Source organism: Mycothermus thermophilus (genome assembly GCF_041956435.1).
Source record: "Mycothermus thermophilus strain CBS 625.91 unplaced genomic scaffold VTJ04scaffold_5, whole genome shotgun sequence".
Classification (NCBI taxonomy): domain Eukaryota; kingdom Fungi; phylum Ascomycota; class Sordariomycetes; order Sordariales; family Chaetomiaceae; genus Mycothermus; species Mycothermus thermophilus.
The window spans coordinates 937,299-958,870 of NW_027191431.1; the positions used below are offsets into that span (position 1 = coordinate 937,299).

At 55.4% G+C, this 21,572-nt stretch overlaps 7 protein-coding genes across 7 annotated transcripts; 4 read left to right on the forward strand and 3 right to left on the reverse strand.

Moving 5' to 3' along the window:
* Positions 1 to 2,621: 2,621 nt before the first annotated feature.
* VTJ04DRAFT_7376 (uncharacterized protein) lies at positions 2,622 to 4,096 on the reverse strand (the record flags this gene model as incomplete). Its single annotated transcript, XM_069365696.1, has 3 exons — positions 2,622 to 2,928; positions 3,003 to 3,481; positions 3,536 to 4,096. The coding sequence occupies 3 exons, from the start codon at positions 4,094 to 4,096 to the stop codon at positions 2,622 to 2,624; spliced, it is 1,347 nt and encodes a 448-aa protein (XP_069216705.1).
* A 600-nt stretch (positions 4,097 to 4,696) lies between these two features.
* On the forward strand, positions 4,697 to 6,254 carry VTJ04DRAFT_7377 (uncharacterized protein; the record flags this gene model as incomplete). The annotated part of the gene is made up of 3 exons (XM_069365697.1): positions 4,697 to 4,796; positions 4,855 to 5,813; positions 5,871 to 6,254. The coding sequence occupies 3 exons, from the start codon at positions 4,697 to 4,699 to the stop codon at positions 6,252 to 6,254; spliced, it is 1,443 nt and encodes a 480-aa protein (XP_069216706.1).
* An 848-nt stretch (positions 6,255 to 7,102) lies between these two features.
* On the forward strand, positions 7,103 to 10,789 carry VTJ04DRAFT_7378 (uncharacterized protein; the record flags this gene model as incomplete). Its single annotated transcript, XM_069365698.1, has 10 exons — positions 7,103 to 7,193; positions 7,392 to 7,414; positions 7,503 to 7,982; positions 8,304 to 8,323; positions 8,399 to 8,517; positions 8,581 to 8,815; positions 8,889 to 9,632; positions 9,901 to 10,245; positions 10,328 to 10,538; positions 10,589 to 10,789. The coding sequence occupies 10 exons, from the start codon at positions 7,103 to 7,105 to the stop codon at positions 10,787 to 10,789; spliced, it is 2,469 nt and encodes an 822-aa protein (XP_069216707.1).
* Positions 10,790 to 10,797: 8 nt separating this feature from the next.
* On the reverse strand, positions 10,798 to 13,469 carry VTJ04DRAFT_7379 (uncharacterized protein; the record flags this gene model as incomplete). The annotated part of the gene is made up of 4 exons (XM_069365699.1): positions 10,798 to 11,238; positions 11,297 to 11,619; positions 11,681 to 12,474; positions 13,330 to 13,469. The coding sequence occupies 4 exons, from the start codon at positions 13,467 to 13,469 to the stop codon at positions 10,798 to 10,800; spliced, it is 1,698 nt and encodes a 565-aa protein (XP_069216708.1).
* A 3,712-nt stretch (positions 13,470 to 17,181) lies between these two features.
* Positions 17,182 to 17,436, forward strand: VTJ04DRAFT_7380 (uncharacterized protein; the record flags this gene model as incomplete). The annotated part of the gene is made up of 1 exon (XM_069365701.1): positions 17,182 to 17,436. One exon carries the CDS (start codon positions 17,182 to 17,184, stop codon positions 17,434 to 17,436), a length of 255 nt encoding a protein of 84 aa, XP_069216709.1.
* Positions 17,437 to 17,588: 152 nt separating this feature from the next.
* VTJ04DRAFT_7381 (uncharacterized protein) lies at positions 17,589 to 19,049 on the forward strand (the record flags this gene model as incomplete). Its single annotated transcript, XM_069365702.1, has 5 exons — positions 17,589 to 17,756; positions 17,833 to 18,199; positions 18,260 to 18,377; positions 18,436 to 18,500; positions 18,562 to 19,049. 5 exons carry the CDS (start codon positions 17,589 to 17,591, stop codon positions 19,047 to 19,049), a joined length of 1,206 nt encoding a protein of 401 aa, XP_069216710.1.
* A 900-nt stretch (positions 19,050 to 19,949) lies between these two features.
* VTJ04DRAFT_7382 (uncharacterized protein) lies at positions 19,950 to 21,290 on the reverse strand (the record flags this gene model as incomplete). Its single annotated transcript, XM_069365703.1, has 1 exon — positions 19,950 to 21,290. One exon carries the CDS (start codon positions 21,288 to 21,290, stop codon positions 19,950 to 19,952), a length of 1,341 nt encoding a protein of 446 aa, XP_069216711.1.
* Between the last annotated feature and the right edge of the window lie 282 nt (positions 21,291 to 21,572).

Sequence of the window (21,572 nt, forward strand, 5' to 3'; positions counted from 1 at the left end):
CGTGATGCTGTGTCTGTCCCTAGGGCTCCTACGGGCGCAGCAGCAGTTGGACCGGATGACAAGGTGCTTGACAGACCAAGAGAAGGAACCCCCCTAGCACTGATGGCAGGCCGGTGAGGTCGATCCCGTCATTATAAGCTTTTTTGGCCTGCTCAGGCTTTCTTCTCCGGATCTCAATGCCCTGGCCCGCTGGGGCCGTCTAGCCCTGCGACTCCGCTTCTCCGGCGGCATTCATTCCTCGCTTATCCCATACAACGTTCAACGGCCACTACTGTGTACATCCTACTGCGTACACCACCGTCCTCGCCCCGGCCACCCCTCCGCGTCGCCACGCTCGGAAGTTGCCATCGGCAAATTATGCATGGAAGAGACCGCGCGCGACAGGAGCCCGGGCATTAGGCCTATCACAGAACAGATATTAGAGAAAGCGAGAAGAAAAGAATGAAGGGGGCGCGTTGTATGCCCGCGGTGCTTCTGCCTACATCGTTTCCAGCCGCCCCCGGTCTGGTGCAACGCTCGGAGGCACCCGTTTTCGGATCCCGGCAGATGAGCCGAGAAGAGAGCGCCCTCGCCGCTTGGGGGCGCAAACCAAAGAGGAAGTCGTGATTAGGTACTATAGGTTGGGCCGACAGAAGAATGGTGAAACGAAGGAACAGACGGAGCCCGGGGCCGGGGCCGAACCCGGGAAGTGCCCAGCCCATTGCGACGCAAATCAACGGCGTGGTGGGGTGCCAGCCAACGCTGCGTAGCAGCTCGGACGACGCGCGGCCATGGGGATCCAGTTCGCCGGGAGACGGAGGGCGCGCGACGCTGCCGACTGGTCCGGAAGAATAGAAGGTTAATTTATTCGTCAGCGGGCAAATCTGGGGTAAAATACCCAGGCGCCACGGAGCAATACACACACCTTCCGTCTGCTTCGCAGCCCTCGAGACGTTGCTTCGAGTCGTTCTTGGCTCAATATACACTTGGGCGACGCTTGACTTTTCAACTTGCAGGTCTGCAACTCTGTGCGTGCCACTCTCGCTCACCCTTGTTTGCTCACACGGCCGCTCCGATTCACGCAAGCAAACTATTGATGGAACGTCGGCGACGGCGCTCGTAGCTTGGGGTCCAAAAAGAGACCTTCAAAGTATGCAGAGTAATCAGTTACTAGTTCCATGCTTGCTGCCGTACTCATGCTGCTGACTTGTTGGCCTGATTTCTTGGCTGCTACTGGTCATGATGCCGCGGATATGTCCTTCACAGTAGTACGGACCAGTTTTGTGATCATCTCGGGTTTGTTATCGCCGAGCAGCGGGAAGGTTACTTGGCTATAACGCTAAAAACGCCACTGGCACCTCAAGCTGATGCATTCTGCTACCCTGACTGTGCAGCGTCAGGTCCAAGTCCACCATTTTAATCTATGCGAGATCCGGGAATGTCGACATGATTCGGCTGAGGAGCCGGTTATAGTGCATGCTTGCGCGTCCTCTGTCTAGGGATCTTCTTGGAAGACCGGGTATCCGGCCTGGATGTCATTTTCTTGATGAGCTTGTTGGGCAACCACCGCTACGTTCGGTGACATTGTTCTTTCGCCGCAACGTCATCATCGCCAGTTTTTGCTGTCAACCAAGCGCTGGACAAGACCATCGGAGTGGGGAGCGCCCACGGAGCGTTCAGCCATACATCCCTCGGGTCGTCGAAATGATCGACGACATGCTCCTCACCAGCCTCCTCAACCTCCAAGAACCCCTCATCAACATCTTACGCAACCATCAATATGCAGCGTATGATTTGGGTGGCAGAAAGGGCACGAAAAGGAGAAAGCCTATATATTCCCCCGACAACACGACGCACAAGGGACATATTATGTGTTGACACGGGGCATATTATGTGTTGACGTACGCAAACATGCAGGTAGTATGGATGGTTGTATGGCGGTGATGGCGAATAGAGTGAGTACTAGTGAGGGTCATAACGAGTAGACAGCAAAAGTTTACTGTGTACTCGTTGGCGGATGAGAGATCCGCCATGGCCTATCTGCCGAACCTGGTTCACGCCCGTTGTATCAGCCTGATGTGACGTGACGTCCATTTGGCTCGATTTGACTTGTTCGGGCAGACTACGACTGCAGCTGTTGGGCTACAAAGTAGTTTTTCTTTGCCGTTTACTTCTGCCGGGTGCAGATGTGAGGCTCGGCGGTCGGTTGACGGCGCGCGTTGGGAAGAACTGTTTACTTGTAGAGGCCTTATGAGCCGAAGCAGCAAACCCCTCAAAGTGATAAAGAGGATGATGTGATGACGCCAAAATCACATGCATCCTGGGGGGGCATTTGTCGTTGGGTCATCATGACTGGAATTATAGAACAATCTCCCTAGGAGGTCTAAAATGTAGCCACTTGCAGGTCGGAAATCCCGCCCAAATCAACAAGCCCCTTAAAACCCATGTCCTCCGTTGTTAGTCACAAATTGGCACATGATGCCTGGCAAACGGGCTCATACACCATGATGGTCTGGTGCTTCGCGCAAAGCGAACAACGACTTCCTTTCCCCACTATGCCATTGCCACCCAAGCCTGCTAGCCGGGGGCGCCGACACCCACCCAACACGCAACGACTCCGAGAGCCAGGAAGAACCCACGGCTCACGAGCGCCTCCCGCCGCCCTTCCCCTTGGAGGTCATCTTGCGGAAGGCCTCGAGCCCTGCGGAGCCAACGGGACGGAAATCGGAGGCAGAACGGTTTGGATCGAACGTGCTCTTCGGCGCGATGGTATAGGTGGCGGGGAGGCCAGCAGGCTGGGCACGGTTGGTCCTCTTGTTTTCTGGAGCAAGGGCACGCTCCCGCTCCAATTCGAAGCGCGTCTTGCCGCCGGCAGGCCGTTGCGTGAGCGTAATCTGCGACCCGCCCGCGACGGCGGCTGCCTCCTGGCGTTGGGCCATCTTCGCAGCGCTGTGGATATAAGAATGTAGGTTAGCAGAGGGTTTCGGAAAGCTGTGGAAGACATGCTAGCGGGGTTAACGCACACAATGTCGATCTCGCGTGTCTCGATTTGGCGCTTCCGATAATCATCGGTACGCTTCAGAATCGGGCGGCTCCATTCACCGATCAAGCGCTCGGCCAAACGCTTGATGCTTGGCTCTGGCTGCTTGCTCAGGGTGTAGAAGTATACCAGCTTGCCAATTCCGCTGCTCAACAGGACATCCTTGTTGATGGGCAGCTTGGTAAGGGCATTGAAGAGGTCGCGCTGAATGCTGTAGGCGGGGAGGCTGCCATCACTGAGTGGCTCGAGGAAGAACTTGACCGACTGAATAAAGTTGGTATCCGGGTCGAGAACGGCGTCTTGAATCGACGTGCGATTGAGGAGAGCGGTGACCTGCGGGAGGAGTTTGAGCTTGTGTGTGGCGGGCAAGCCCTTCTCACGGGCCTCGTTGTCTGCGCGACAAGCGTTCTCCATCGCAAGCTTGAGATTGGCGATCTGCTCGTCGACTTCGTCTTCCAGATCCTAGGAAAAGTTAGCCGACATATGCCCATCGGTGCTGCGGTCGAGAACACTGACAATCTCGTCCTTCTTGCGCCTGCGCTTCGTCTTATTCTTCAGAGCCTCATCCATGGCCCGCGAAATGGCTCTCCGCCGCCGCTCCTCAGGAGTCAGGTTCTCTTCATTCACTTCCTCCTCCTCCTCCTCGTCTGAATCCTTCTTCGCGCTCCGGCGTTCACCGGCAGAGCGGGCCTTGCGTGGACGGCGCTCCTCATCGCCACCCTCGGCGCCTTCTTCGTCGGCCGGCCGCGAGCGCTTCTTCGGCCTGCGGCCCTCCTTGGGCTTCTTCACTGTCTCTCCCTCGGTCCGCTTGCGCTTTGCGGCCTTGAGTTTCATCGCCACACTCTCATCGATCTCGACGGGACGCTCCTCGCGGGTAGGGTCGTAATCTTCGAACTGGTCCTCGTCGATTTCCGAGAGATCCGAGTCCCTGTCATGGTCCCTCTCATGATCGGACGCGTTGCCGGCTTCGTTCTCGTTATCTTCCTGTATCGGAGAGTCATGGCGATTGTTGTCGACCTTCTCGGCAGGCTCCGCGGAGCCGGCCCTTGAGCCAGCCGCAGAATTTGATTCTGACATGATGGCTGGAAAGGAAAGGATTGCGACCCAGCTTTCGAGGCACTGGGATAAAAATCGATTGTCGGTTTCGTCGTCGATGGTCGAATTGGATGGACGATTACTGGGGATCGCAGCGATAATGGCTCCTTGGATGTCGAGCAGATGGAAATCGATGGAGGGCCGGTCAGTGCTTTGAATTTGTTGGGTTGATGCTGAAATGCTTTTGAGGTGGGAAGAGCGCCTGGCAAAGCCGACAAGGCAAGGCGCGTCAGTTCTCGCTCGTGGCGCACCCGACCGCGGAACTAGCCGAGCTCCTGGCCTTGGCGTTCGAGCTGCGGGTGGGTTTTATTGTGGGTCCACCGCAGAAAGCGAAAAGCGGGTCCCCCCGTGCCAGCGTGCCAGGGATCGCCAAACCAGGCCCAATTGTTTACTTTCGGACAAAACTGTCCTGGTTGCTGCCACAACAACTCTCTTCGTCATCTTTGCTGCAGCTCCTTTCCGCCTCATTCTCCTATCCAGAAGACTACACCAACTCAACCCCGCTCTCCAGCGCATGACTGTTCGCATTTCCTCCCTCTCAAACTCAGAACCATCGCCAGTCTCCTTCGCATAGCCGGCATCATGGAGCGCCGAACGACCGAAGGCCCAATGGATTGGGAGTACCAGTCCAAACCTCCCATGGATGAATCCAGTCCCTTCACCAAGCTGGCCCAGAAGTCAAGTGAGTCGACTCCTCGCGCCGACTCGATTCACCACTCAATCCCGCTGACAGTTTCCAGCAATGTTCACCAACCCGCTGTTGAAGCCTCGCTCGACGAACCCAAATCCATTTGCGTTCGACAACAATACTCCAAAACTGTCTCCGGTCAAGCCGCAGGACCAGCCGCGCCCTCCGTTCTCTCCCCTCTTTAGCCCTCAGTTGTCCAACAAGCCCACGGGTCCCGCATTCCGGAACCCAGCGTTCATGACGCCCCAGCGACGCGTCGACTTTGACTCTGGCCCCGAGTCCAGCCCTGCGATGACCGATGCATCACCGATGCCCGTCGATACTCCGGACGCCGACGGCGATGCCGACATTAGCCGGCTCACCCTGACACCATCTCCCACCAAGTCGTCGCCCAGCAAGTCCCTTTTCGAAAAGACTATGCTACGTAACCATGCATCCGGCCGGGGCGACATCCTCATCCGAGCCAACCGGGACAAGGTCAGGAAACGGAAGCGGTTGCCCAGCGACAAAGACGTCGGTAGTGCTCGATCACGGGTCGCGCATGGTTCGGATGAATCGGACAGCGACTATGAAGAGCCTGGGTCGGGAAAGACCAAGAAGAACAAGCAGAAACGGGGGTGGTTCAGCAACTTCCTGGCCGTCATTAGCGACCATCCGAACGCCCCTGCGATCTTGTCCAAGTGGCTGCAGCTCTTTGTGAACATGATCCTCCTGGGCATCGCGCTTTTCGGCATCTTCGCCGTCCTGAGGCAGGTCCGGGCGGATATGTGGAACGCAAGCGAGAAGGCTAGGCAGGCCCTTGTCAATGAAATGTCGCTTTGCGCAGAGAACTACCGCAAGAATGGATGTTCGCCGCGGCATAACCGGCCGCCTGCGCTCGAGGCTTCGTGCAACCAGTGGGAGACCTGCATGAACCAGGATCCTAGCGCCGTCATGCAAATCCAAGTTTCTGCTCGGAACATTGCCGAGATTATGAACGAATTCGTGGGCGTTTTGACGTTCAAGACCTGGGTAAGTAGCATTCCACCGCTATTTTGGCCGTAGTTTATTTGCTAACAATATGCCCAGGCTTTCCTCATTTCTCTATTCTTGGGAGCAGTCATTGCTAGCAACCTTGGCTTCAGCTCCCTTCGCAGCGCTACGATCCCAGAGCCCGTGAAACCCGCAGTGCCTGTCCACTCGCCCGCCGCCATGCCTGTCCCCCCGATGTTGGGACAGCCCCCTCTCCCCAACCCCCAGCAGGCCTACATCTGGGCTCCGCTGGCCCAGACCCCTCGGCATGTGCGCAAGGCCTACTTTCCCAACGATGTTACTGACTCGGAGGCATCCCCGGACTTCAAAGCCATCATGCCGCCACAGACTCCTTCTCTCCGGAGGAGTCCGAGCAAGGGAGATAGGAACCGGAGTCCTTCTAAGGGTCAGAGGGGACGGAGTCCGTCAAAAGAGTATTGAGGAATGAGCTCGTCATTTTGTCTGTTGCAGGAGCATCATGCTGCCTGCACAGCAGCCTTGTACAAATTACTTTCTTTTGTGTGATGTCTTGTTGCACTCCTTTTGCTTCCTTTTGTCAGAGTTACTCGGAGGGTTGGGAATACAGGATGTCGGAATGGATTGGAGACTACAAAGGCATATTCATTGGCGGTGTCCTCGGGCGTTGTGGTGGATGGGACAAACATTCTCAGGTGCCCCGGTTGGCAATCTTATGTCAGCGTTCTTGGGCTTGATCCTGCTCGTCAGGAAAAGAATTTGATGTTCTGTTTGACATAATGACTGGGTGCCCACTTCCTTTAAAGCCCTTGACGTTCTGGTGTTGTGGTCATAGAAACCTACCTACCAGAGCCCGTCTTCCAATTGATAGGACCTGGAAGACGAGTCTATCCTTTCCACTCTTTCCTCATCCATACCGCGCACGTCCTAACACTTGAATGTCGCTTCTGGATATCACCTGCCGCGTCAGGGTCCATTATTCTTCGCCCGAAACCTGGGTCCTGTATGGTCTCGAGGATGTGACATGGCCAAGTCCTATTCCCTTCTCCCATCCATGATCTTCCCATAACTGCCCCTGATTACTGCTATTGACCTCTACATAATTATAATTTGTTCAGATGGTCTCTCGAGACGACAGCCGGCTGGAGCCCAGCCAACAGAGATCCTCCAGCGCAGCGCAGACCTCAAAGAAACCTACAAAACTCGAACCGCACAACCAGCCAACCCTCACTTTGCCCATTCAGCGTGATACAACACCAACGCTCACTCTATCCTCCGTACCCAAGCCCGCGACACATGAACCCGAGACCACGATGAGCTCGGGCTTCTCCACAAAGGGGAAATCCCCTCAGCAAATGCTCGCTTTGCCCACCGCGTCCGATCCTGCGTGGGGTGCGGGCGAGCGTACGACAGACGGGGGCTCTTCCGCTAGGGGAGAGTCCTCGAACCAACGAAATACCTCTTCCATATCTGCGGCATCTCCTGAAGTTGCTCCAAATGGGAGCAAGCCGGTAGAAACTCGGGGTCGTTCCCTGATCAGAGGTCCGCTGCGGCAACAGAACACATCTTCCTGGCAAGGGAGACCCAGTAATGCATGTTCAGCATGTGCTGAAAGACACCTCAAGGTCCGTGTATCTTCGTTTTGCCCTTTTCTTGTCCTGCCCTGCTATCCCAAGTCACGCCAAAACTGGAGCTTTTCTGACCCTTCCATAGTGCGATGGCCAACGTCCTTGTCGTCGCTGCCTTCGCGATGGCGTGGCGGACGAGTGCGAAATCAAGACTGCCATGAAGAGGAAGAGCAGATGGTTGCAACCGAAAAAGGAGTTACTTTCGGAGATCAGCCAGTTGAGTCAGAAGCTATATGACTTCGAAATGGTTCTCTCCAATGTCATTTGCGAGGGCAAGATGGCTGAGGCTGTCAGCAAGAGGCTGCGCGCCGGGCATCCTGTCGAGACCGTCGCGGAATGGATCATGAATCCCATTCCTGATCCAAATATCGATAATAGCCAGAAAGCTCCGGATATTCCGCAAATGCGAGGGCCTTGGACAACTGTAACCTCGGATATGGGCCTTGTCAACCACCTCCTGTCACTCTACTTTTGCTGGGAGCACCCCATCTTTGCGCCGTTCAGCAAAGAGCATTTTCTGGCCGACCTCTGGGCATTCCGGCTTCGTTACTGTTCTCCGATCCTCGTTAATGCCATCTTGGCCATGGGCTGCCGCTTTTCAACCAACCCAAGTACCCCGACAAATCTCCATGACCACGACAGGCGAGGGGATCATTTCTTTGCCGAGTGCCTGCGTCTGTATCAGGCAGAAAGGGACCACCACACCTTGACCACTGTTCAGGCGCTTGGTATCATCTCAATACGGCAGGCAAGCTGTGGGAGGTGTGTGGAGGGCTGGTTCTATGCCCAACACAGTATCAAGTTGGCGGTGGAGATGGGGCTGCACCGCTTGCCGGATGCTGGCGTTGAAGATGAGGAGAGAGAGGTGCGATCCGCGACATTTTAGGGGGCGTATGTTCTGCATCAGTAAGGCTTCACGTTCCTATGCCTGTCCTTCTCTGGACAGATGGCAGTTGTTTGAGGCTGACAAGGAGAAACCAGGGCATGGTGCTTGGCCACGGGATCACTTCCTCATTTCTCACCAACCGCTCAACTCCCGTCGAAGCCAGCCATTTTCCTGGGTCGCGAAATATCGCCATGGGTACCATACACAGACGCTGGTGAGGAAAATTTCCACGAGTTGGCGCATTTGATCTTTGAATGGATATTAACCCGATATCCAGGGGCACCAGTTCAGTACACGTATGGACTACCATGCAACCTCCGCACCGTTTTCCAATGCTTCTGCGAACTGAGTGAACTGGTCCACAAGATGCTGTATCTTTTGCATTCCCCTGATCAGCTGCTGACAAGCCAAGGTCTGCTCGACATGTATAATCAGTTTCTGCAGAGGTATGCCAGACTCCCCGTTGTGCTGCGGCTGGGATATCATCATACTCCCGCGGTTTTACTGATACAGTGAGTTCCCCTCCCCCCTTCCCATAGTTTTGCTCATCCATCTTGCGCAAGACTTGAGCTAACGCAGCATCAGCATGTACTATCACTTCGCTGTCCTGAGGCTCTTCCTGCCATTGCTCAAACTCCGGATCCTCGGCTCAGATGTCTTGCCACGACAGGTGTGCATGGAGGCAGCCAACTCCATCAGAAGCCTCGTCCAGTTATACTCGAGCTTCTACACGCTGCGCCACACGCCGTCGTTTCTCCCGTACTTTGTCCTCAATGCCGGCGTGGCGCATCTCGCCCTTGTCGCAACTGACAAGACCCTGGCTCAGGGTCAAGCACGGGCATCGTCTCCAAGGGACATAATCATGACCAACCATCCTGGCAACAGCGATCCTAGGGGAACCGACCTCTTGGGTGACTCTTCATCAACACCAGCTGAGATATTTGCTCGTGACATCACCTACCTATCCGAGATGGCTTCATGCCATCACTTCGCGGAACGGGCGGCGGATATCCTGAGGTCCTTGGCAGTCAAGTGGAAGGTTCACGTTGGGATGGAGACACCACCACCCGAGCCTACTGAAGTCGAGAAGACCGCTGATGATGTGCCGATGACGGAAGAAGAAATCGAAGAAATGGTGATGTTGCTCCAGCATGATCCTTCTCCTTCTCCGCCGCCATCATCATCCGACTGCATGAACTACGACTCCTCAGTGTCGGGCACAACAAACATGGACTTCTTTGCGACCGAACTACCCGACGAGGAGACGTGTCCCCTCTTGTGTCCGTTCCCGCTACAAGGCAGGCCGGTCCTCCTGATAGGAAAGAAAGCGTTAGAGGAGGCGGGATTTTCTCTTCTTTGACCTTTGGTTTATGGACTTCCCGGTTGAGGTGTTACGTGCTCAGGCTTTTAGAGATTAGTGGAGGTAGATACATCTGGGTAGGAATCGACGACGTCTGGTTCGTCAGCGAACTGCTTGGCCAACACCTTCCAGGTTGCTTGATCCTCAATATCAGTGACATCAAAGCTACAATAGTGTTTATGGTACCCTGGCTTAATCTATATACCTAGAAAATCCATTCATGTAGACATATTCCAGCATCATACACAAGAAACCTTGTGTCTTCATGACCAAGAACTTGCTCGCCCTGAGCCAAACACCCCCTCACACCAACCCCGTCGCAACCGCTCCAACATCGACAACAACCACCGAGACGTTTCCCCTCTTCAGGACCAAAATGGCAATAACGAAAGACAACGCGCCAGATCTTTCCACATCCTTCTACCACTCCATCTCACATCTCTTGTCTTCTCTCCCCCGCTCGCTCCTGTCCCTTGTCCGCCCCCTTCATCCTCCTGGCCACCTCTTGCCATACCATCATTTAACCCCGCCGCTCATTCACCACGAAGAAAACAACAAAACCAACAAATATTATGGCCAGGGGTCGAGAGCGGAGAAGGGAACAAGCAACCGAAGCAAGAGGAAGAGAAAGAGAGAAACATCGCTAGATAGGTAGGTAGGCAAGTGGAAAAGGCAACAAAAAAAGACCGAACACAAACAACACCCAAACACATGTATATCCCGACGCTACCAACACCAACAACGACCACATGACAACCCGACACCGCCCAGCTCACAACCTCCACCACCCAGACACGCCACTACCTAATTTCCAGGACCGTCCCACCCACTTCTTATCCCGTCGTTTCCCCCTTCATCCCTTCTTCCGCTTCCCAGTCAACTACTTCCACCTCTAGCTTAACTTCCAAAAACAGATCCTTCTCAGACACGAACCTCCACACATCAACACCCATCCAGAAGCACACATATACACATCATCGCACACACAGCCAGCCCAGAAGGGAGAGAATCCGTAAACACTCTTAGCGACCCGCAAGCAGGCGTGTGGACAGCTGGGGGACAAAGGCTCCCCCATCCTCCCACATTACCTACCCTCTCAGCCGCAAAGTGTTCGTTCGTTCGATGAACTCACCTTCACCGCTTCCTAGACTCGCAGGCCCATCCTTCTATACCCTCGCCTCTGCTCCCCACCTCGACCTTATCAATCTTGATCCCCTGCATACCGGGAGTATCGTCCAGCCACGGGTGGCTGGCCATGCCTCCGGCGTTGGCGCGGCGCTCGGGCAGCAGCTCCAGCATGGGGTGCAAGAAGTCCGAGATGCGCTTTGCCTCCTCTTCCTTAAAGTGGTACTTCTCGCGGAGGACGTCGGGCAGCGCCCAGTGACGGAGGCGGTGGATGTTACGCAGCTCGCCCTTGCGGTTGAAGATTTCCTGTGACCACTTGCCCGAGAGGCAGAGGGACTTGGGGAAGGGACCGAGGAGCTCGATGATCTGCGCGATGTGGTCATCGTCTTTGCCGTACTTGGTGCCGGACTGGGGGTCGAAGAGGTAGTCGCCAGTAATAAGCTCGAAGACCTGGTTGAAGTGTGTCAATAGAAAAGCGGAAGGTAAACAAAGGCCAGTTTGTACGAACCATTGCCGCCATGCTCCAGACGTCGGTACTCGCACCCCACTTTGCGCCGAGGATGACCTCAGGAGAGCGGTATTGCCGGGTCTGGATATCGTTGGTGAAGTGGTGATTGACCCAGCAGGCATTTCCAAGGTCGGCAATCTTGACGCTGATGATGTCGCACCCTGTCGCCTCATCGATCTTGCGCTTATCGCCCGTTGATTGTGGAGACGAGCCCTTCTCCAGAGAGATGCCCGAGACTTCCCTCGTAAGGAGGTCTGCCGTCTTTTCCCGCTGTTTTTGCTGCTCCTCCACATCCCCCTTAGGAGATGAACCCTTCTTATTGCCTAGAAGACAAGCAGTCAGAAAGGGAAGAATGGCCACAAGGAGACTCCGGTACCAGCTTACCTTCGTTCAATACCTCCCCCAAACTTTGCGCGCCGGATGATGAGAACATGTTGGAGTGACTGAAGCTTGCGTTGAGGGGCGATGGGAGTGGCTGGCTGCCCGTTATAAGAGTCCTGCGCCTGCGTCGCCCGTTCCTGTTCCCATCCTTTGGCTCCCCGTTGGCATCCGTCTTGACCACACGCTTCACGATTTGCTCAACGTCGCCGATCTCGATCAACACGTTCTCGGGCTTGAGATCGGTGTGGATGATACCACATTCACGGTGCAGGTAGTCAAGGCCCAGGAGGACTTGCTTCGTGATCTGCTTGACGAGGTGCATGGGAATACCCCGATGGTTCCATTTCTTGATCAGACCAAGCAAGTTCTCACCCAGAACCTCAAACACCATGCACACATGCGTTCCATTCGGGCCTTTATGTTCAAACGAGTCCAGGAGGCTGACGACATGTTTGCGACCAGGGTGATTCGGGTTCGCTTGGACAATCCGGTTGAGGAGCTTGATCTCATCGATGGCGGTCTCGGTGTAGTGCGCAGCTGAGCGGACGACTTTGAGTGCGACGTGCTTCCCGGTTTCGTTGTCTCTTGAGAGCCAAACTGTCGAGAAATGACCCCAGCCCAGCTTGCGCACAACAGTATACCTCCCATCCTTAAACTTCTCGCCGATGGTGACTGGGTGGTAGCCACCCTTGCAGTAATCCTCCGAATCCTCCTCATCGGCAGTGTTCTCGGCGGGGTCGTCAGTTGAAGATGGGGACGTCGGCGAATGCGTCATGACGGATGCGTAATGCGCGGCTCTGTGGAAGAAAGCGTGTAAGCAAATGCCCTGAAAAGCGCAAGTCGCAACAGCTAGACACGCGGTGAAGTGACAGGAAGGTCGAGATTGTCCAAAGTTCCAAAATGCCTAGAGGCGAACAGAATAGCGGCGGGGTTTTGGTCAGGCTCCGTTTCCACCGCACAGTGTGCCGAGCTTTCGGCAACTCGTGATAATGGAAACGGCGGGCAGCGCCAATAGGATGCGGGACTTAATCCAAGGCGGAAGTGGGACCTTGATTTCAACATGGCTTTCATCTTGGGATGATGACCATGCAATATAAAAGTTGCGATATGGTAGAGTGTATGGGCGAGGTCAACTTTGTGGTTGTTGTGATAGCGACCTGGGTTGATTTGGGTTGATGCGTCGCGCTGTTCCGGCGCGTAGAGGGGTCGAGTCTCGAAGGCCCGGGAAAGCGGTGAAACGAAAACGGGGCGTTGAGGGGGGTAAAACAACGACGGAAGAAACAACGACAAACGAAAAGAAACGAAAAGGCATGGGAAATAAAAGAGAAAAGGTAGCAAGGAAAATGAAAGCAAAACAAACGCGAAACACCCAAGTATATACCCGTGGGCTCACTTGAGCCAGGCTCTCCGCCCAAGCTAAACTGTCCCTCTCCAGACCCATGGGACCGGACCCATAGCTGACTGGTTGAACCCCGCCACCTCCATGGCTGCACCTGGGCAGATGATGTTGTTCGAGAAACAGCGCGACGAATAAACACGCCGCGCAAACGGTGGCACTTGTGGCGAAGATGGACCGAGGGAGAGGGAAAGACAGAAAACTTATCGCGAACTTGTTTCTTTTTCAACGAGATGCAGAAATGTTATGCACGTACCCAGGTCCTTCTGTGGTGATAATGGGCTTCAGACCGTCCTTCTTCCGCTTCTTCGCTGCCGAGTTTCCGTTGGATGAGGCCGCTGGCGAGGCCGGGCCCTGCGCAGGCGAGTCTTTTTGCGATCCGTTCATGGTGCTCATTCACGAAGGACTGTTGGCGGCGATGCGGCGATGGCGGGGTTTGTCGAAGCAGGACGCTGCGCGCGCAGCAGAAAGGAATCGATAACGAGTCGGATAGTGTTCGAGGTGGAGCGAAGGCGATGGGATTCCAAAGGACTGAGACTGCTGTCGATGGGGAAATGTTGAACGTCTGTTTTAACGGCGCAAAGTTAACTAGGCGTTTCGATGCCCAGGACGCCTGGTCAGGGCAGGATTTAATCGTCTGTAAAAGAAACTTGATTCGACGCCGTGCAGCGGGCCTGCCGGCAAGGGCAACGTCCCGGTGGCTAGGTTGCGGCGCGAATGCTCTCGGTCGCCTTGACCTGAGTGGTCTCTGGGCTGGGCGCAGCGATGCAAGCGCAAGACACTTGTCTGCCAATCTCCTTGGGACTTGGGGACTGGGTGGTTCGGCGAACCGGTTGGCGCATCCACGTACCGAAAGTCGGATCTAGCGTAAAACACAACAGCCGCACCGAGCAAGTCGAGCAAGCAACGGGGCGAGATGGCGGAGACAACTGTACGAAGGATAAGTTTCTGTATAAGCCAAGTGCCTAGTCCAAGGGAAGCAGAGGAGGGGCGCGGAGGTTGAAGCAGGCAGGCCAAGTCGCAGAGGCAGGGGGCTGAGCCGGAACCACACAGCACGGAGCGGCGCTGGGCTGGTTGAGATCCGGGATGGCTGAAAAGGAGGGGCAATAGTTACCAGCTCGTTGAAGATTCCGCGACGAGATGCCCGGTCGTGGCAAATCTGAAGAGATTCCGTACCTGAGGAATGAGTGGGTATGAAAAAAATTCACTTTTTGTCTGAAGAACAGGGACGTCATAGGCAAGGCAAGGTCAGGTATGCAAATGCTGAGCCAGAAAGAAGTCGATTCCACGACATACCTCGGGGTCCCGAAGGATGGAGGGGTTCTTTGGGTGGCGCGACGAGTGGAGCTGCAGGGCCAAGGCGAGAGCCAAGGGGGATCGACGATGCGCCCGTCCACAAAACAACAGACAACAAGGTTACGCGGTCCCCTAAACAACAATGCCGCTGGAATATGCCTTGAAGTGGAAAAGACAAGCAAAGGCAAAAAAAGCCCTATGTGAATACAGGAAGCACAAATGCGTCCACGCGTGAATGGAAGTCGGACGGTTGCAAAGTGTCGACAACAAACCGTCGGAGGACTCAAGAAACATCACCATGGGCGGACGTGGGATGCTAGCTGCGGGGCAGAGAGGTATGCTGTGGGTCTTGGTCTGCTGGACATTTCGTTCATTGGGTGGTCGCTTTGCTTGCGCGCGCAGCGCTGGGCTACTCTGGAAATTTTGGGAACAGTTGATGCGGCATCGTGATCGAAGCACCACATTCCGCAACTTGGGCATGTGGCCGCCCACTGTTCTTTGATGGGCCCTTCTGGCAGACCATCGAGGTTTCTTTAGCTTACTCGAACCTTTGTTTTCTCCGGCTGACCCTGTTTGTGTTTCCCCAAAGGCCCGAACAGATCTGTCGCTGGGGATGGACAAAGCTGATATCGTATTGTTATGAGTAGTGTTTAGGTATAATTCCATCTTCTAATATGTGGCTTGGATGAACAGAGAGCCAGAATATTCCATTCATTCCAGGCCCTAATCAAGCTGCGCTGGATGCAAGAATTCTTACCCAAGCTCGACAACGTTGGCCACCTGAGCTGGACAGACTCGGACAGACTCACATAGTACTCACACATAAGGTGTCTAGTAGATGAGATGACGAGGGGATACCTTGCCTCCATAGGTACCTGAGCTCCTCCGACGCATGTCGGGTACGGATCCCCTTGAACGATGTGATCGGATGGCGGAGTGTAGCAGACACTCCTCTGCCACGTCCCCCGTTGTGCTCTTGTGGGTTGGAGATGGAAAATCAACATGGTCATTGGGCCGCTGATTGGTGCGCCAAAATCCGTAACATTTGGTACAGGACCTGGCCCTGAGCTCTCTGACATATCCTGTCTTCATCAAGACACTGACATAAACTATTGGCTCTTGCTGTCAGGTGAAGTTCCCTTGTACAATAGATTATTACATATGAATCCCTTCCCGGGGCTATAGCACATGTCTTCGGAGCTAGAATTCCTAGGGATACGTTGGCATGTCAGGCTGGTCGCCTCCGTCATCCACGGAAAACGTGTTTGACAGCTGAGGGGTTGGAGCTTCTGAACGTCATCTCTGATGGCGAACATGCTGAAGCTAGTGACTGATAGCAAGACAACTTTGGTTTCCAGGTTGTCTAAAAGGACCCTTGGCTCGAGTAGTTCGCATGACTTTCTGATCGACTTGGTACCTCTAGCCGCATTGCTCCCATTCATTCAACAACAAAAACCATTCGAATGGGCAAAGCATCCAGATCGAGCCCGTTTGATTGGCGTTGCGCGCCGTCTCTTTGCTTCTCCACGCGGTCGCTCCGTGCTCCACAAAAGAACCGACGATATCGCCACCCATGCTTCCAGAAGCCCGGAAAGAATCCATGGCTTTGCGTGCATGTTTCACCTTATCTGATGGGATTCTTCACCTTTCTTTGTGGCCGTTTGTGCCACATCGTTCATGGCACAAGTGATAGACAATAGGTACAGTCCCTGAAGGCTAATGTTTGTTGGGCAACAAATCAAAAACACTTGTCCCTGGATGTTTTGCAGGCGTTGAAGACACAAGCCCAAGATAAAAATAACCCAAAAGACGTTTGCTTGCCACGTGAAGAGCGTCTATCAATGAAACCCTGGCGGTGGACCTGTTTCTTCGAAGGGGTCCCTTGTCGTGCTCCTTCCCAAACTTTTCTGGTTGTTGTGTACGGTTTTGTGTGCGTCTCAAAGGAAAGAGTTCAGGCCTCTAATGACTGGCCGCCAATCATCGAGGCCGTGGCTGCGCTGAGTTGGAAGTTGGAAAAAGACATCCCGCTCGGACCCTCACGGAACCGTCCAGTTTTGGGACTGGTGCCCGACGCCGTTCGACTCTTCACTGTCATGCGAAATTGACGATGACTCGCGTACCTATGTGCAACATCTGGCGGTCGCCTTCTTGGGCTTTTTTCCCTCACTTGTACATAGGTATGTTCACTTGCAGGTTACTTGCAGCTGTTCCGGATCAGCAGCATCCACGGACTGCCATCAATGATCGACGACAGACTGGCTGGCCAAGTGGCACAGCGAGAGCCGCTCGGTTGATGACGAGCAGGTCGGCAACGCGTCGAGAGCGAAAGCCACCTTGGGAATACAAGAGGGCAATGAATGATTGATCCTCAGAGCTGCATTCGCTGCAATCTCGCGGTGAAACGCCTGTCGTTCCGATCGTCTGGGATCCCGCCATGTCCAAGCCGCCCAGGCATCCAGATCTGGTCGCAACCTGGAAGGCCACCAACGGGACTTGGTGATGACTGCGGAAGCTCCCGAATTGGCCTCGACACAACACAACCTACGGAGTACTCGACCGTTGTTGTCCATGGAACGATGCTGCACCTGCACCATAGCCCTTCTCTGCCTCGTCTTGTTCCCTGGCGGCGGTTCTTCGCTTGGTTTGAAGGAGCGGGCTGTCCGTCAGCCGCTGCGGTCGGTTGGTTTGGCGAGCCACTAGCCCCGGCTTATGCACGCCGCCGCCGCCAACCATCCACAACCGCACCTCGTGCATCCCGCAGCGCGGTGGGCCTGACCTGACCCGTTGATCGGCCGAGATTTGCCAAATGCCAATGTCACCGGGGCCGGCCCCATCGCCTTGGAGTGCCCCAGATCCATCGCGGATGTATCTTGCTGGGTCGATCCTGGTGTCCGATCCCAACAGTGGTGCCCCTGTCTGGCTCCAACAAAAAGTCAACAACTCCCCTGGCGTCGCCTCTGCCCCAGAGTCCCGCTTGTGCTTGTGTTCATCGCTGATCTCCTCTGGCGCGGATATCGACCTGGCGTGGAACCTCCGCTGCCGAGGGAAGCTTGAGAAGGCTGATTGACCATCGCCCACACGACGCGACACCAACCATCGAGGCTGCCAGACACAACACTTGTACATACCCAGCAGACCATGATATGCCAAAGTCTGTTCTGATCCTCCTCCATCCCACCCGCCGTCGCTCTCCGGACCTCTCCCCGCCACTCCGCTACCATGGCTGTTTACGTGGACCTCTCTCGCAACCCGCGGGGCGTCACCATCATTGCCGTTCTTTGGTCCATGATTGTCGTGTCTCTCATCGTCTTGGTCCTCCGCCTCTACAGCAAGATTGCTCGAACGCGGCATGTTTGGTGGGATGACTACTTCATCATCGGTGCATGGGTAAGCCCCGGGTTCCCTCTAGCTACCTTGGTGGCCGGCTCTGCGAGGACACGCGTATCTGATATCTGATTCTAAGATTCTTCTCCTCGTGAGTTGTTCAACAACCACAGCCAATGTTCGCCTGGGCTTTGGGCTTCACCAGATGGAGGTGCCTTTCGAAAACTTTATACCCTTTGGCATCCAGAGCAACATTTCCGGCTTCACCTCCGTTATTGCTGTTGCTCTCAGCAAGACTTCCTTCGCCATCACCTTGCTCCGGCTCTCAGACGGCTGGATCAGGTGGTTCGTCATTGGTCTAATAGTCCTGCTCACCGTTACCCATTACACCAGCGCCATCTTTTTCTGGGTGTCGTGCAATCCCCCAGAGAAGACCTGGAACTTCCTGGCAGATGGCGAGTGTTGGCCAGTCTCGGTCACCGTAAACTACAGCATGTTTGTTGGAGGTAAGCTTAACACCACGTGTTCACTGAAGCGCCATATGAGTTGGGGTCTGACGAGTCCAGCCTGTTCCGCCTTTTCCGACTTTGCCCTTGCCCTGCTGCCATGGCGTTTGTTGCTCCGTTTCAACATGTACAATCGTGAGAAAATCGGCGTTGCCATCTGCATGAGCATGGGCATTCTGTACGTCTCCCGAGATCTTCCTTTCCATCGCTCAAAGGCAAGCTAACCGGTCCTCCAGCGCTGGCATCTCCTGCATTGTCAAGATGACCTACATCCCGCTACTGTACGACGGAGACTTCAGTTGTACGTCACTCTCCCCACCTCGAGCCGTAGAGATTATCTCCCTTCTGACCACCTCCCCCAGACAACTCCTTCCCTCTAGTTATCTCAGGCTTCATCGAGCCTGCCCTCACCATCATCGCCGCCTCCTTCCCCGTTATGCGCCACCTTGTCCGCTCTTTCCGCCGCGACGCCGACGGCACCCTTCCTCCCCTAACCCACTCCGCCGACCCGACCGCCACCAACCCCGCCGACGCGGAAAGCCGCACTGCCGCCGCCGCCTCCGGTGCTGGGTCAGGAGATGGTCCCTCCAGCACCGACAAAGACCAGTACCCAGAGAAGGTCGCAGAGAAGGCTGCTAGAGGGAATTACCAGCGATTAATCGCCGCCGCGGCCGCGGCCAACGCGGGGAATCCGGGGACGACGGAGACGACGTTAACGGAAGCTTCGTCGCCGAAGGATCGACCTTCTTCACCCCTGTTGCACCAGCAACAGCCGCATCATGGAGACGTCGACAGCCGGAGTGAGAGCAGCATAGGGGGCAAACAGGCTGCCGCAGGGTCCAGGATATAGGATTGGGCCGCATGTTCTGCTTGGTCCAAGAGTGTACGATTATGGAATGATGGGTATAAAAAAGGAGCCACTCGCCGTATGTGGTTATGCGCCGGCGCATATGGGGCGGCGTTTATGGGTATGACTGAGAGACCTTGCTTCTTACGTTGGGTTAGGGCTTGGGAAACCTACGAGGTGCGTTTTTATGGCATGGTATATTCATGCTGGATAGGGATCTGAACTTCTTACTCGAAAGGAACAGTTAGACATATATATAATGGTAATTCTTCTGGGGTTGGGATATGATCATGCTCTGGGACCTATAGCATGCCAGCATTTCCTTGGGTTGGGCCTGAAGCAAGTGATTTAGTCTATTGCTATTATTCAACAGCATCCCTGTAGTAGTTTGTTCACCATGGGACAGAGGTGTTCACATACGCAGGCACCGAAACTACTTCATGGCCAGCGGATTGGTTGAGGGAAGTTGAGCGATATCTTCACCACCTTTACCAGCCCAGCGGCTGGACAAGAACGTTGGCCAAATCTCAGAACCACCCCTATTGGTCTGAGTGGAAGCCGCTGACCTGTGACCGTGCGAGTCTTCTTCGTGGGTGGGCCAAATCGTGGGCACTTTTAAATGCTTTCAGAAGACCGAGTTCGTTTGCTTCCGCCACTGCCCTATCCCGTTCAACTCAACTGAATGCAATGCCTGGCTCTGGCACTGATTTTGAAGGTTGTAACATGTACATACCGAGATCCAAGCTCATAGAAGGTTTCATCCAACCTCCGAGTAGTATTAACTTCAGGGCCAAAGATCGAGGAGGCAAGCACGTTGGACTGGGCAGAACGACGAAAACAGAACTAGTTCACACATCAATCTATTGACTCTCCCACCACGCCATGTTTGCCAACCTGTCTAACTCAAGAAGAAAGCGCCTTAATCTCCCCATCCTTCAGCTTGCCCGCAGCGAGTAGCCTCTCGATCTCGCCCTTCCACACGCCCTTGATCTCATCCGCAACCTTGAGACCGGCCAGCTTAGTAGCCAGCGCGGCGATCTCGTCGGCGTCGATGCGGCCCTGGATCAACTCGACGTCGCCAAGAACGGCATCGATTGTGGCCGGAGACGGGTCGCCCTCTACGAAGTAGTTGGCATCCTTGACAGACCCGCGCAGGACGCGCTTGTTCTTCTTGACAGCGTTCTTGGCCGCCTCTTTGGCCTTCTTCGCGGCCTCGCGTTCCGCCTTGGCCTTCTCCTCGGCCTCCTTGGCCGCACGCTCCTCCTCTTCCTTCTTGCGACGCGCCTCCTCAGCAGCGGCGCGCTCGGCCGCCTCGCGCTCGAGCCGCTTCCGCTGCTTGGCGGCGTTGGCTTCCTGCCGGAAGCGCTTGATGCGCTCGTCGCCCGCGGCGGCGTCGTCGATAAGCTTGCGCAGGCGGGCGTTGTCCTCGGCCTTCTTCTTCTTGCGGGCGTTGGCGTTCTTGCGCTCCATGTGACGCTTCTGGTCGCGGTTCTCGTTGTCGTCGGGCACCTCCTCGTCGAGGTACTCGAAGGAGCGCCAGCTGTCGAAGTTGTACCAGAAGTTGTAGAAGGCCTCGACCTCCTCCTTGGTCGAGTTCTCGTCGCCAAAGGACGGCACCGGGTGGATCTTGCTGAAGCGGGCTTCAGCCTTGAAGACGTTGCCCCACAGCTTGTAGTAGTTGCCCTTGGCCAGCTGCTTCTTGGTAGGCGGCGGGACGTCGGCCTCCTCGTCAACAGAGTCGAACTGGCGGCGCTTGACGGGGTCGAGGAGAATCTCGGTGGCCTTCTGGATGCACTTGAAGAAGTTGTCGTCGTCGGCCCGGCCCTGGGCGGCCTTCTTGTCCGGGTGGTGCTTCAGCACCTTCTTGCGGTGGGCACGCTTGATCTGCTCCTCGGTGGCACGCCAGCGGTACTTGGACAGACCAAGAACCTTGTAGTGATCCTGGGTCTTCCAGTCCTTGGCATCCCGCTGGAGCAGGATCGGGTCCTCGGGCTCGCTGATGTCGCTCTCTTCGTTCTCCTCGACCTTCTTGGCCTGTTCCTGAGCGCGAATCCGGTCATCCTCGGAGAAGGTGCGCTTATGCAGGGTACGGCGGGCATGGGCGAGGAAGTAGGGGCCAACAGGCTCAAGAGCGCGGGCGGTCGCACTGCTCTTCGCGATGCCGCTGATAGGGCGGAAGTCCTTCTCGGCCTCCCAACCCTCAGGAAGGGCAGGGAGGGGAAGATCAATGACTGTGGTTGTCATGGTGTTTGCGTGTATGGTCGGTGATTTCGATGGTTGACGAAGTGTTGACTTCGGCTTGCCCGCCCGGCCTCAGATCTGCGTCGTCGTCCGAAGTTGAGGCATGAAACAGCACTGTCTTGGAGGGGCAGGCGTTTTTCTTGAAGTTCCAGGTTTTTGTTGGGTTTCGGCCTTGCCAAGAACTTTTTTTCAGGTTCGGCCCCACTGCGGGCCGGGGCCCACTCCGGCTTCGGTCAACCAATCACGGCCGGCTCGAGACATTTGATGCCGGTTACGTGGCCCCGT